Raw genomic sequence first — 15,000 nt, 5'->3', positions numbered from 1 at the left:
ATTTACTAACGCGTGAGACGTTGCGTGTTTTTCCCGTGTTTTCGGTTCTCTGGCGGGTGATGACGCTCGTCGGTGGCCCAGGAGAGACCTCAGACTCCAGTGCTGGTTAACCGTTTGTGGTGGTGATTGTGGTGGCTGCGGCGACCGAACGTGGCCGAGGGGTTAAGCGTGGGAGGCTCAGTCGCGGGGGGCGGCTTGGTCTTTAGTTGAAATTGTCCGTTGTTAAGCAGGGACGCCGGCTCCTGGTCGTGAGGGGAGCGTGGCTAATCAGGCCTGTCCGTCACATTCATTTCCAGCAGGACTCCATTCAGGAGGGTTTAGTCCCGACGCCAGAAAACGAGGGACTCGCTTTAATAAAATGACCCCTTTCATGGCCGTGGATGCGTAGGAATGTGGCGTCGGCAGCAGCCGTTCCCATTGGCCGGCTCTCTCGAGTGTCGCTTTACGCTGCAGGGTGACCATGCGCCGCGCATGGCCGGTGAAAGTCTCTAGGCCCAAGGTTTCCAAAGCATTGACTATTAATACCACGGAGCAGCCCCCCCCGCTTGTCCAGGCTGGCCCTTTATGTCTTCCAGTACCCCGACTCACATCTGGGGAAGCCTTATGCATAACTGAGGTTTTCATTTTTCCATCCAGGCCGGCTTCATCCGCGTCGACCACGACTACGTCCTAAAGTCGGCACAGCTGGCCAAAGCCGGCGGCTGCAAACACTTCAACCTGGAGTCCACCAAGGGGGCAGATAAGAGGAGCTCTTTCCTCTATCTGAGGGTCAAGGTCAGTGCAAGCGGTTTGTGAAAAGCCTTCCAGGAGACGCGGCAGCAGGCGGGAGCAGAGGGCATGCGTGGTGTCCGGCCGCGCATGGACATCTCATCTGCCTCTCTCTCACCTTTATTCTCCTCTCAGGGGGAAGTGGAGGCCGAAGTCGAGGAGCTGGACTTTGAGCGATATTCTATCTTCAGACCGGCGTAAGTTCTCGGCGTCCTCGGCCGGTCATTGTCCCCGGTAGGAAGGATTAGTTCCCGGATATTATTTTTCCGTGTGTAATGCGTGTGCTTTGCTTGCTTTGCAGCGTTTTGCTGTGTGACAGACAAGAGTCTCGGCCCGCGGAGTGGATAGCCAGGAAGATGCTGGCTCCCGTATCATACGTGTTCCCCACCGCGTTCTCCGTGCCCGTTAGCACCCTGGTAAAGGCCATGCTCAATAACGCCGTCTTCCAGAGCGATAAGAAGACGGAGCTGCTGGAGAACAAAGCTATTCACTCGCTGGGGAAGCTGCAGGAGACGAAGGGTTAATCAGTGCCTTCCACCCATTGGTTCGCTTAGGGAAGAACGTGTATGATGGTAAAAGCCGCTTCGCGGGGTAACGCGGGCGCCCCGCAGAAATACTCCGCTGTGGGGTAAAACGCCATGTCCCAAGCTTAACGGGGGCAGTTATTGTCACGGATGCCCGTAATTACCCCAACATTTTGCTTCGGTGTGGTTTCTAATATTAAAACACATTAACCCCTGCTGCCTGTGACGTGATTACTGTGTGGTGCTGCAAGCAATAAAGGTGACACTGAATTGACTGCTGCGTGTTCTGGTCTGTGTGTCAGGCGACACGGAGCACACGAGACATGACACGGGGACACAAGCCAGGGCATACCAGCAACACTGGGTACATACACTGTAAAGGGGGTTAATGCGTGCTGCCGAGGGGGTTAATGCGTGCTGCCGAGGGGGTTAATGCGTGCTGCCGAGGGGGTGAATGCGTGCTGGGGAGAGTCAGGGCATCACATTAAAGGTCCTCCCCACCCACTGTACGACCCTTAGCACACGGTCGCTGCGTGTTGCCATGTAACTGCACTCTACATACATGTGTTTCACTCCCAGGAGTTGTGTTGAGCGGCGTTTTGCATGTATGTGTGTAGCATGTTCTGTGTTATATATATATGCGTGGTAAGTCCCGAGTGGCGGCTCACGCTCTGCAGGCTGCACTGAACATGTATTGAGGGTAAGTGGTGTGTGTAGCATGTGTTTGTGTGAACATCTGTGTGTGTTGTTAAGGTATGTGTGTTAAGGTGTTGGTCTGTGTGTGTGTGTGCGTTAGTATAAGGGTGAGTGTCAGTGTCTGGGTGTGTTGATGTGTGTCTAGGTGTTCAGGTCAGTGTGTGTATGTTAAGGTCTTGGTATGTTGGTGTATTTGAGTATGTTGGTGTGTATATGTGTGTTGGTGTGTCTCTGTGTTAAGGTCAGTGTGTATGTTGGTGAGTATATGTATGTTGCCGTGTTGTGTCTCTGTTAAGGTCTGGGGTGTGTGTTGGTGTGTCTCTGTGTTAAGGTCTGTGTGTATGGGTGTGTTGTGTCTCTGTTAAGGTCTGGGGTGTGTGTTGGTGTGTCTCTGTGTTAAGGTCAGTGTGTATGGGTGTGTTGTGTCTCTGTTAAGGTCTGGGGTGTGTGTTGGTGTGTCTCTGTGTTAAGGTCTGTGTGTATGGGTGTGTTGTGTCTCTGTTAAGGTCTGGGGTGTGTGTTGGTGTGTCTCTGTGTTAAGGTCTGTGTGTATGGGTGTGTTGTGTCTCTGTTAAGGTCTGGGGTGTGTGTTGGTGTGTCTCTGTGTTAAGGTCTGTGTGTATGGGTGTGTTGTGTCTCTGTTAAGGTCTGGGGTGTGTGTTGGTGTGTCTCTGTGTTAAGGTCTGTGTGTATGGGTGTGTTGTGTCTCTGTTAAGGTCTGGGGTGTGTGTTGGTGTGTCTCTGTGTTAAGGTCTGTGTGTATGGGTGTGTTGTGTCTCTGTTAAGGTCTGGGGTGTGTGTTGGTGTGTCTCTGTGTTAAGGTCTGTGTGTATGGGTGTGTTGTGTCTCTGTTAAGGTCTGGGGTGTGTGTTGGTGTGTCTCTGTGTTAAGGTCTGTGTGTTTGGGTGTGTTGTGTCTCTGTTAAGGTCTGGGGTGTGTGTTGGTGTGTCTCTGTGTTAAGGTCAGTGTGTATGGGTGTGTTGTGTCTCTGTTAAGGTCTGGGTGTGTGTTGGTGTGTCTCTGTGTTAAGGTCTGTGTGTATGGGTGTGTTGTGTCTCTGTTAAGGTCTGGGGTGTGTGTTGGTGTGTCTCTGTGTTAAGGTCAGTGTGTATGGGTGTGTTGTGTCTCTGTTAAGGTCTGGGTGTGTGTTGGTGTGTCTCTGTGTTAAGGTCAGTGTGTATGGGTGTGTTGTGTCTCTGTTAAGGTCTGGGGTGTGTGTTGGTGTGTCTCTGTGTTAAGGTCTGTGTGTATGGGTGTGTTGTGTCTCTGTTAAGGTCTGGGGTGTGTGTTGGTGTGTCTCTGTGTTAAGGTCTGTGTGTATGGGTGTGTTGTGTCTCTGTTAAGGTCTGGGGTGTGTGTTGGTGTGTCCCTGTGTTAAGGTCTGTGTGTATGGGTGTGTTGTGTCTCTGTTAAGGTCTGGGGTGTGTGTTGGTGTGTCTCTGTGTTAAGGTCTGTGTGTATGGGTGTGTTGTGTCTCTGTTAAGGTCTGGGGTGTGTGTTGGTGTGTCTCTGTGTTAAGGTCTGTGTGTATGGGTGTGTTGTGTCTCTGTTAAGGTCTGGGTGTGTGTTGGTGTGTCTCTGTGTTAAGGTCTGTGTGTATGGGTGTGTTGTGTCTCTGTTAAGGTCTGGGGTGTGTGTTGGTGTGTCCCTGTGTTAAGGTCTGTGTGTTTGGGTGTGTTGTGTCTCTGTTAAGGTCTGGGTGTGTGTTGGTGTGTTTCTGTGTAAAGGTCAGTGTGTGTTGGTGTGTCTATGTGTTAAGGTCAATGTGTATGGATGTGTTGGTGTGTATGGGGGTGTTGGTGAGCATGAGTATGTTGGTGTTGTGTCTACGTGTTAAGGCCAGTGTGTTGTGTCTTTATGTGTTAAGGTCAGTGTGTTGGTGAGTATGTTTATGTTGGTGTGTCTCTCTGTTAAGGTCACTGTGCATGTTGGGGTGTGTGTATGTGTATGGTTGTGTCTCTATGTGTTAAGGTCAGTGTGTGTTGGTGTGTCTCTATGTGTTAAGGTCAGTGTATGGGTGTGTTTTTGTGTTTCTGTGTCCGGTTGTCACGGTCTTCTCTCTTTCTCTCTTCTAGTTATATATGTGATTAGCATGTTCTGTGTTACATGTACATGTGTTGTATGTACGTGTAGCATGCTGTGTATATGTTAAGGTGTTTGTGTGGAACATGTGTTATATATACATACACGTCTATAACACGTTCGCGTTCGGCTCCTAGCCGGTGATCGGTAGTTCCGCGACGCATTTGGGAGCTGATGACGTCCTGGAGAGCGTGCGGTTGGTTACTGTGGAAACGACGAGGACGCACACCGAGCCCCGCTAGAAACCGGATGTTGGTGGGCGGGGCCTGTCGTATCGGAAACCAAGATGGCGCAGCGCGTGGAGACATGTGAGGGCTTCGTGTGTGTGTGTCAGTGTCATAATATAACATGTGTGATACCTAATATAACGTGTGTGTGTGTGTGATACATTACATAACATGCGTGTGATTCATTCATTCATTCATACATTCATACATACATACATACATACATACATACACGCAGTGTGTGATACATACATACATAACATCACATTCATAACATACATACATACAGTGTGTGTGAGATACATACATAACATACATTACATTGATACAGACACATACATACATTATGATTATTATTATCATTATCATTATAATTTATTTATAAAGTGCCAACAGATTCCGCAGCGCTGTACAAAGACGAAAGTGTGTGTGATACATACATACATGCTGTGTGTGTGATACAGGGAGAGTGAGTGTAATACAGAGAGGGTTGTAATATATGGGGGTATGTAATACAGAGAGGGTTGTAATATATGGGGGGTGTAATACAGAGAGGGTTGTAATATATGGGGGGTGTAATACAGAGAGGGTTGTAATATATGGGGGTATGTAATACAGAGAGGGTTGTAATATATGGGGGGTGTAATACAGAGAGGGTTGTAATATATGGGGGGTGTAATACAGAGAGGGTTGTAATATATGGGGGGTGTAATACAGAGAGGGTTGTAATATATGGGGGGTGTAATACAGAGAGGGTTGTAATATATGGGGGTATGTAATACAGAGAGGGTTGTAATATATGGGGGGTGTAATACAGAGAGGGGTGTAATATATGGGGGTTATAATACAGAGAGGGTTGTAATATATGGGGGGTGTAATACAGAGAGGGTTGTAATATATGGGGGGTGTAATACAGAGAGGGTTGTAATATATGGGGGCGTGTAATATATGGGGGGTATAATACAGAGAGGGTTGTAATATATGGGGGTGTATAATACAGAGAGCGTTGTAATATATGGGGGTGTATAATACAGAGAGGGTTGTAATATATGGGGGTATAATACAGAGAGGGTTGTAATATATGGGGGGTATAATACAGAGAGCGTTGTAATATATGGGGGGTGTAATACAGAGAGGGTTGTAATATATGGGGGCGTGTAATATATGGGGGGTATAATACAGAGAGGGTTGTAATATATGGGGGGTATAATACAGAGAGCGTTGTAATATATGGGGGTGTATAATACAGAGAGGGTTGTAATATATGGAGGGTATAATACAGAGAGGGTTGTAATATATGGGGGTGTATAATACAGAGAGGGTTGTAATATATGGGGGTGTATAATACAGAGAGCGTTGTAATATATGGGGGTGTATAATACAGAGAGGGTTGTAATATATGGGGGGTATAATACAGAGAGGGTTGTAATATATGGGGGGTATAATACAGAGAGGGTTGTAATATATGGGGGGGTATAATACAGAGGGATGCGGGTCGTGTGTTCGCTCTCTCTGTCAGATGTTGGGGTTTTACTTTACTTGAGGAGCCCCGGAGCTTCTCCGGCATCCACTACCCCTGCAAATCCGACGCTTATCAGGCCTGCTGGCAGACGTGAGCTTATAGCTAAACCAATTAATGTTAACTATACATTATACAGGGCTCCTAACTGAAATAACTATACGTTATACAGGGGGCCGGTCACTGATTTATCTATACATTATACAGGGGCCGGTCACTGATTTATCTATACATTATACAGGGGCCGGTCACTGATTTATCTATACATTATACAGGGGGTCGGTCACTGATTTATCTATACATTATACAGGAGGCCGGTCACTGATTTATCTATACATTATACAGGGGGCCGGTCACTGATTTATCTATACGTTATACAGGGGCCGGTCACTGATTTATCTATACATTATACAGGGGGGCGGGCACTGATTTATCTATACATTATACAGGGGCCGGTCACTGATTTATCTATACATTATACAGGAGGCCGGTCACAGATTTATCTATACATTATACAGGGGCCAGTCACTGATTTATCTATACATTATACAGGGGCCGGTCACTGATTTATCTATACATTATACAGGGGCGGGTCGCTGATTTATCTATACATTATACAGGGGGCCGGTCACTGATTTATCTATACATTATACAGGGGGCCGGTCACTGATTTATCTATACATTATACAGGGGCCAGTCACTGATTTATCTATACATTATACAGGGGCGGGTCGCTGATTTATCTATACATTATACAGGGGGCCGGTCACTGATTTATCTATACATTATACAGGGGGCCGGTCACTGATTTATCTATACGTTATACAGGGGCCGGTCACTGATTTATCTATACATTATACAGGGGCCGGTCACTGATTTATCTATACATTATACAGGGGGCCGGCTCGCTGATTTATCTATACATTATACAGGGGCCGGTCACTGATTTAGCTATACATTATACAGGGGGCCAGTCACTGATTTATCTATACATTATACAGGGGGCCGGTCACTGATTTATCTATACATTATACAGGGCATCTTGCTGATTTAACTATACATTATACAGAAGCTCTCCGGGGCCGGCCTTTGTAATGTGCCGTGAAATCAGTGATGTGGGAGATTAAACTCTCTGCAAAGTCACGCGTGTTACACGGATTCTGTGTAAAGCCAATTCCTGGGAATAAAATGGGGTCTCGTTGTGTAAATGGTTGAGCAGCGCTGGAGGAGGGAGACAGCGACGAGATGCCTGAACTGTGTGACAGCGGTGACGATGCAGCCTGGGAGGATGATGAAGGGGCCAGAGCTGAAGTTCGCTGCCTGTTTTGTGAAAGGTGAATTTGGGGTACCCTGACAGAGCCCCCTAACACTGAGCTTTGGGGTGCCCCGACAGAGCCCCCTAACACTGAGCTTTGGGGTGCCCCGACAGAGCCCCCTAACACTGAGCTTTGGGGTGCCCCGACAGAGCCCCCTAACACTGAGCTTTGGGGTGCCCCGACAGAGCCCCCTAACACTGAGCTTTGGGGTACCCCGAAAGAGCCCCCTAACACTGAGCTTTGGGGTACCCCGAAAGAGCCCCCTAACACTGAGCTTTGGGGTGCCCCGACAGAGCCCTCTAACACTGAGCTTTGGGGTTCCCCGAAAGAGCCCCCTAACACTGAGCTTTGGGGTACCCTGACAGAGGCCCCTAACACTGAGCTTTGGGGTACCCCGAAAGAGCCCTCTAACACTGAGCTTTGGGGTTCCCCGACAGAGCCCCCTAACACTGAGCTTTGGGGGTCTCTTTTTGGTGTATTCAGGGTGGATTGTTCTGCTGCGGAGACCTTCGTGCACTGCAAGTCCCAGCATCGCTTCGACGTGTGCGCCGCGGTGAGAGAGCACGGTACGTGTGAACCCCTTACACGGGCCGCCAGAGACCGCCTGCCGGTAACTGTTACCGCCTGCCACCGGGCGTCCGCGTTTCGTCTGCCGACCTGTGTTGGGCTCAGTGATTGGCTGAATTCTAACGGATCTCTTTTCCTTATTGAAGGTCTTGACACTTATGGCTACATCAAGCTAATTAACTACATCAGGTCCACGGTAAGTACATACCTGTCTGCATATCTCATGCGTGTTCCGTGTGGAATCCATGTTCTCTTGCGTCACGTTTATGACGTTTGGCTTTTTTTCAGGGGTGCAGCGCGGAGTCTCTGGAGAACGTGCGCGAGCCGCTGCCCTGGGAGAAGGACGAGTTCCTGATGCCGGTTATAAAGGACGACGCTCTTCTTCAGTTTGGTGAGCGAGCCGCTTTGGGGAGCACGGGGGCCCGTTTGGGGAACGCGGGGGCCCGTTTGGGGAACGCGGGGGCCGTTATCGCTTGCCAGTATTTCCTGGAATCACCGATCTGCGAGTAACGGAGGGTTAAAGGGCGTCTGCCTTTTTGGCACCGATGGTGATGGTTTGTTGCAGGTTCTGTTAGGACCGAATGGTTCCTGAGTACAGGTGGTAGAGAGCGTGCTAACGGTGTACTCTAATCGCTCCTTCGTGCTGACGGTGTGCTCTAATGGCTCCTCGGTGCTGACGGTGCGCTCTAATGGATCCTCGGTGCTGACGGTGCGCTCTAATGGATCCTCGGTGCTGACGGTGCGCTCTAATGGATCCTCGGTGCTGACGGTGCGCTCTAATGGCTCCTCCGTGCTGACGGTGCGCTCTAATGGCTCCTCCGTGCTGACGGTGCGCTCTAATGGCTCCTCCGTGCTGACGGTGCGCTCTAATGGCTCCTCCGTGCTGACGGTGCGCTCTAATGGCTCCTCCGTGCTGACGGTGCGCTCTAATGGCTCCTCCGTGCTGACGGTGCGCTCTAATGGCTCCTCCGTGCTGACGGTGCGCTCTAATGGCTCTTCCGTGATGACGGTGCGCTCTAATGGCTGTTCCGTGCTGACGGTGCGCTCTAATGGCTCTTCCGTGCTGACGGTGCGCTCTAATGGCTCTTCCGTGCTGACGGTGCGCTCTAATGGCTCTTCCGTGCTGACGGTGCGCTCTAATGGCTCTTCCGTGCTGACGGTGCGCTCTAATGGCCCTTCCGTGCTGACGGTACGCTCTAATGGCTCTTCCGTGCTGACGGTGCGCTCTAACGGCTCCTCTGTGCCGACGGTGCGCTCTAACGGCTCCTCTGTGCCGACGGTGCGCTCTAATGGCTCCTCTGTGCCGAGGGTGCGCTCTAATGGCTCCTCACACCTTGTTTTAGACGTGGACGACGTGGATGTCTGCATGGATGTCTCCCGGGACGAGAGCTCCGAGGGCGCCCGGTCCGCCTGCACTCACTGCAGACGCGCGGAGAGTCGAGCTCAGGCGGCCGAGGCAAAGTTAGCTCTGGCTCTGGAAGACCTTCACAAAATGAGGTAAAAACCTAAAAAAAAAAAGTAAAAGAGTAAATCCACTCGCTGCTCGTCCCCGGGACACTGATGTCACTGACGCCCCCCCCCCTGATGTGCGATGTCACTGACGCCCCCCCACGCACGGTGTGCGCGATGTCACTGAAGCCCCCCCACGCACGGTGTGCGCGATGTCACTGAAGCCCCCCCCATGCACGGTATGTGCGATATCACTGAAGCCCCCCCCACGCACGGTGTGTGCGATGTCACTGATGCCCCCCCGCACGGTGTGTGCGATGTCACTGACGCCCCCCGCACGGTGTGTGCGCGCGATGTCACTGACGCCCCCCCCACGCACGGTGTGTGCGATGTCACTGAAGCCCCCCCGCACGGTGTGTGCGATGTCACTGATGCCCCCCGCACAGTGTGTGCGCGATGTAACTGAAGCCCCCCCGCACGGTGTGTGCGATGTCACTGATGCCCCCCCGCACGGTGTGTGCGATGTCACTGACGCCCCCCGCACGGTGTGTGCGCGCGATGTCACTGACGCCCCCCCCACGCACGGTGTGTGCGATGTCACTGACGCCCCCCGCACAGTGTGTGCGCGATGTAACTGAAGCCCCCCCCGCACGGTGTGTGCGATGTCACTGATACCCCCCCGCACGGTGTGTGCGATGTCACTGACGCCCCCCGCACGGTGTGTGCGCGCGATGTCACTGACGCCCCCCCCCCCCCCGCACGGTGTGTGCGATATCACTGATGCCCCCCCGCACGGTGTGTGCGATGTCACTGAAGCCCCCCCCCGCACGGTGTGTGCGATGTCACTGATGCCCCCCGCACGGTGTGTGCGATGTCCCCCCCGCATGATGTGTGTGAATTGGATGCCATGCGCCGTGTGGGCCAGCAGGGGGCTCCCTTGCTTGCGCCGTGTGATTGTTCGCATTATCCTCGGGTCGCTGACCTGTCGGCCGTTTCCGATTGATTGCAGACAACTTGCCCGGGATTTTGTGATGACGGCGGACGTTGGACGGGGGTCTTCTTCCAGCGGGGCCGTGGCAGACCTGGACGAAGACGAGGACAGCGTTTACTTTAGCTCTTACGGACACTTTGGGATACATGAGGAGATGCTGAAGGTTAGAGGGATTAAAGGGTTAATTATTGTATGTGCTTGATGTGACTCCATATATATTGTGCTGCGTTAGGCCATTACATGGACCTTAGCCGTGACATTGGGAGGTTAGCGTGTGCAGCGCTCCTCATGTTACACGTGTTACTACATGTTACATGTAGGGCTGCGGATGTCAGGAGTCGGATCATCGGGCGACCTCCGCGCGTTAAACTTTATTTCACTTTATTGTCCAGCATGACCGAAGTGTGAGCGGACCCCTGTGCCAAGATCTGTCCAATCAGCAAGCCCCCCACTGTGTAATGTATAGATAAATCAGTTAACCCCCCCCCCCGTATAATGTATAGATAAATCAGCGAGCCGGCCCCTGTATAATGTATAGATAAATCAGCGAGCCGGCCCCTGTATAATGTATAGATAAATCAGCAAGCCGGCCCCTGTGTAATGTATAGATAAATCAGTGACCGGCCCCCTGTATAATGTATAGATAAATCAGCGAGCCGGCCCCTGTATAATGTATAGATAAATCAGTGACCGGCCCCTGTGTAATGTATAGATAAATCAGCGAGCCGGCCCCTGTGTAATGTATAGATAAATCAGTGACCGGCCCCCTGTATAATGTATAGATAAATCAGCAAGCCGGCCCCTATATAATGTATAGATAAATCAGTGACCGGCCCCTGTATAATGTATAGATAAATCAGCAAGCCGGCCCCTATATAATGTATAGATAAATCAGTGACCGACCCCCTGTATAATGTATAGATAAATCAGTGACCGGCCCCTGTATAATGTATAGATAAATCAGCGCCCCCCCGTATAATGTGTAAATCAGCGAGCCGGCCCCTGTATAATGTATAGATAAATCAGTGACCGGCCCCCTGTATAATGTATAGATAAATCAGTGACCGGCCCCCTGTATAATGTATGTATAGATAAATCAGTGACCGGCCCCCTGTATAATGTATAGATAAATCAGTGACCGGCCCCCTGTATAATGTATGTATAGATAAATCAGTGACCGGCCCCCTGTATAATGTATAGATAAATCAGTGACCGACCCCCTGTATAATGTAAAGATAAATCAGTGACCGACCCCCTGTATAATGTATAGATAAATCAGCGCCCCCCCGTATAATGTGTAAATCAGCGAGCCGGCCCCTGTATAATGTATAGATAAATCAGTGACCGGCCCCCTGTATAATGTATAGATAAATCAGTGACCGGCCCCCTGTATAATGTATGTATAGATAAATCAGTGACCGGCCCCCTGTATAATGTATAGATAAATCAGTGACCGGCCCCCTGTATAATGTATGTATAGATAAATCAGTGACCGGCCCCCTGTATAATGTATAGATAAATCAGTGACCGGCCCCCTGTATAATGTATGTATAGATAAATCAGTGACCGGCCCCCTGTATAATGTATAGATAAATCAGTGACCGGCCCCCTGTATAATGTATGTATAGATAAATCAGTGACCGGCCCCCTGTATAATGTATAGATAGAGGGACTCTGTACTCTGGCCCCGGGGGGGGGGGGTTTGGGTCTGTACTCTGCCCTGGGCGGCGGGGCTCTGTACTTGACCACAGGTATGTTTGGAGGCCCCCATCATACGTGATTCGCTTCTCACATAAAGATTTTCTGACCGTCAGGGGTCTCGGCAGCAATCGGGAAATCAGTGAGCCGGAAAATCTCCTCGGCCGACGTAATCAATTCCATCCCCGCATCTGGGGCCGTGCCTGCGCTGCGCTAAGAGTTAAGGTGACGGCGAGGAAATTAACCCTTTCACTGATGTCTGTATGCGTTGCCCCTGCGCTCAGAGAACGGATTCGTTTAATTAGTGACGCGGAGCGTTTCGTGGGATTAACCCTTTCTACTGCTGCAATTACACAAATAATGTGAATATGAGCCACAAATGATGCTCTTTGTTTGCGTGGCACACGCGTGTCGTTCGTACGCATACATTAAATAAAGAACGTCCCGCCGAGATATGTGTTCTCTGCTGGTTACCGGCGGCGGGTATGTAGTCTGTGGGGTCCGCGGGACGTGGGGGAGCCTGTTGTGGCACTCGTGTCAATCTGCGTGTTTGTGATTCCCCCCGCAGGACGCGGTGCGGACCGAAAATTACCGCGACTTCATCTACCGGAATCCACACATTTTCAAGGACAAGGTGAGCTCCGTGGGGGGGGGGCATCGGGGGGTTGTTGGGTATGGGGGTCTTACTCCCCCCCGACCGAGCCCCGTTTATTATGAATGGAGTAAACGTCATTGTGCGTGTACCACGTCAGCCTGGCATGTACCCCAGTAATGCCCCCGTCTGCCCCCCAGGTGGTTCTGGACGTGGGCTGTGGCACGGCCATCCTCTCCATGTTTGCGGCCAGAGCCGGAGCGAAGCGGGTGATCGGCGTGGATCAGTCGGATATCATCTACCAGGCGATGGACGTCATCCGGTGAGGGGCCGTTCTCGCCAACTGCCCCTGAGGGGAGATAGGGACAGGATTTACCCCACTCCTCATGTCGCACGCCTCCGTTCCGCGGGTGCCGCGGGTGCCGCGCGCCTCATGGGCTGCTGTTGTTAAGCCGTCTCGTGACAAACCAGAAGCAGGTTCAGGAGTTCACGTCCTCTCGCCCGTCCTGCGATCCTTTCTAATGACCCGTCTAATGAGATTCCCGGAGTGCAGCGAGATAGCGGAGAAGAGACAGAAATAAGAGTGAGCGTGCGGCCCCCGCGGTGAGGAGCGTGCGGCCCCCGCGGTGAGGAACGACGGTGCCGCCAATAACATTCACCCTTAATTGATTCTGTTCTCTGCCGCTCATGAAAAGCTGCTTTATTTCCAGAGTTTATTTCTTCCGCGGGGCTGGCGTGCGGGGGGGGGGGGGGTTTGGGGGGGGTGGATGGGCGGTTTGGGTCTTTGAGTGTGCGAGGCTGGAAGGGGGGGGTCAGTTGGGGGTTTGGGTTTTTGAGCACGCGAGGCTGGCAGGGTGGGGGGGGCAGTTGGGGGTTTGGGTTTTTGAGCACGCGAGGCTGGCAGGGTGGGGGGTCAGTTGGGGGTTTGGGTTTTTGAGCGCGCGAGGCTGGCAGGGTGGGGGGTCAGTTGGCGTCCGGAGGGGTTGGTTCAGCACACGACGCGGGGGGGGGTTGGAAGAATGGAGCGCGCAGGCTGTTATCCACCACCCTCTCAGTAAAGTAAAACTCCCTTCCGTTCCGTCTCAGTCTCCGACGCTCTCGCGATTCCTGTCTCTTCTTACAACAGAAATATTATTCATCCCAAAAACGGCTGATCTCGGGGAGTTGTAGTTCAGGCAAATCTCGCAGCTCTCTCTCACCTCCCGTCTCTCTCTCTCACCTCCCGTCTCTCTCTCTCACCTCCCGTCTCTCTCTCTCACCTCCCGTCTCTCTCTCTCACTTCCCGTCTTTCTCTCTCACCTCCCGTCTCTCTCTCTCACCTCCCGTCTCTCTCTCTCACTTCCCGTCTCTCTCTCTCACTTCCCGTCTCTCTCTCTCTCACTTCCCGTCTCTCTCTCTCTCACCTCCCGTCTCTCTCTCTCTCACCTCCCGTCTCTCTCTCTCACCTCCCGTCTCTCTCACCTCCCGTCTCTCTCTCTCACTTCCCGTCTCTCTCTCTCACTTCCCGTCTCTCTCTCTCACTTCCCGTCTCTCTCTCTCACTTCCCGTCTCACTTCCCGTCTCTCTCTCTCTCACTTCCCGTCTCTCTCTCTCTCACTTCCCGTCTCTCTCTCTCTCTCACCTCCCGTGTCTCTCTCTCTCTCTCACCTCCCGTGTCTCTCTCTCTCTCTCTCACCTCCCGTGTCTCTTTCTCTCTCTCTCACCTCCCGTGTCTCTCTCTCTCACCTCCCGTGTCTCTCTCTCTCTCTCACCTCCCGTGTCTCTCTCTCTCACCTCCCGTCTCTCTCTATCTCTCTCTCACCTCCCGTCTCTCTCTGTCTCTCTCCCTCTCTCTCGCCCCCTCGGCTCTCCCTCTCTCTCGCCCCCTCGGCTCTCCCTCTCTCTCGCCCCCTCGGCTCGCTCTCCCCCCCCCCCCCTCTCTCCCCCCCGCTCGCTGTGTTTGGCAGCGGAGGAGTTCGGGGGACGGTCAGTGGTTTTGGGAAAAGCAAATATAGCAGTTTTTTTTTATTGCAGAAAATGAAGGAATTCGGTGCGTTTTGATAACGTGCGAGCTGCGTGTCCAAAGAGTGCGAGGGAGCAGCCGAGAGGGCCTTATTTACGGTCAGGGGAGCGCACGTTCGGAGGCTCAGAGGTTTAGATGGAATGAAAGGGTTACTTTACTGGGAGGGAGGTGCAGAAGTGGAACAACCTCCCAGCAGAAGTGGTAGAGGGTATTAAACATGCATGGGATAGACATACGACTCCTGAGTCTAAGACGAGACCCACGGCTGATTAAGGTTTGAGTCGTTAGACTGGACGGGCCGATGGGGGCCGTTCTGCCTCCAGTGGGTTCTGGGTGTGGGGGTCTCTCTGAGCCCCCGTTATCTACCTGAATCAGCAGATGAATTTACCCCCCGCAGGTTAAATAAGTTGGAGGACACGGTGATTCTGATCAAGGGGCGAATCGAGGAGGTGGAGCTGCCGGTGGAGAAGGTGGACGTCATCATATCTGAGTGGATGGTGAGTTTGGACACGCTAGCGACACGCGTGTCTCAGAATAACATGTCTTCATGCTGCTTCCCGGGCAGTTCT

The 15,000-nt window shown here is 52.0% G+C and overlaps 2 protein-coding genes across 2 annotated transcripts in view; both read left to right on the top strand.

The window, feature by feature from the left end:
• The window catches only part of HTATIP2 (HIV-1 Tat interactive protein 2), a 4,884-nt gene extending 3,318 nt beyond the window's left edge, over nucleotides 1-1,566 (top strand). The window contains exons 4-6 of the mRNA XM_053448660.1: nucleotides 637-774; nucleotides 904-965; nucleotides 1,070-1,566. Coding sequence (XP_053304635.1) covers nucleotides 637-774; nucleotides 904-965; nucleotides 1,070-1,292 — 423 coding nt within the window. The 3' untranslated portion in view covers nucleotides 1,293-1,566. The remainder of the gene's footprint in view (nucleotides 1-636; nucleotides 775-903; nucleotides 966-1,069) is intronic.
• A 2,684-nt stretch (nucleotides 1,567-4,250) lies between these two features.
• PRMT3 (protein arginine methyltransferase 3) overlaps nucleotides 4,251-15,000 on the top strand; it is a 31,016-nt gene continuing 20,266 nt past the window's right edge. Inside the window, exons 1-10 of the mRNA XM_053448838.1 lie at nucleotides 4,251-4,378; nucleotides 7,036-7,150; nucleotides 7,616-7,698; nucleotides 7,846-7,895; nucleotides 7,988-8,090; nucleotides 9,043-9,196; nucleotides 10,158-10,302; nucleotides 12,406-12,471; nucleotides 12,630-12,751; nucleotides 14,829-14,928. Coding sequence (XP_053304813.1) covers nucleotides 4,357-4,378; nucleotides 7,036-7,150; nucleotides 7,616-7,698; nucleotides 7,846-7,895; nucleotides 7,988-8,090; nucleotides 9,043-9,196; nucleotides 10,158-10,302; nucleotides 12,406-12,471; nucleotides 12,630-12,751; nucleotides 14,829-14,928 — 960 coding nt within the window. The 5' untranslated portion in view covers nucleotides 4,251-4,356. The remainder of the gene's footprint in view (nucleotides 4,379-7,035; nucleotides 7,151-7,615; nucleotides 7,699-7,845; nucleotides 7,896-7,987; nucleotides 8,091-9,042; nucleotides 9,197-10,157; nucleotides 10,303-12,405; nucleotides 12,472-12,629; nucleotides 12,752-14,828; nucleotides 14,929-15,000) is intronic.

This window comes from Spea bombifrons, chromosome 10 (genome assembly GCF_027358695.1).
Source record: "Spea bombifrons isolate aSpeBom1 chromosome 10, aSpeBom1.2.pri, whole genome shotgun sequence".
Classification (NCBI taxonomy): domain Eukaryota; kingdom Metazoa; phylum Chordata; class Amphibia; order Anura; family Pelobatidae; genus Spea; species Spea bombifrons.
Note: the sequence above shows the minus strand (reverse complement) of the source record. Positions and strands in the feature narration are given on the sequence as shown.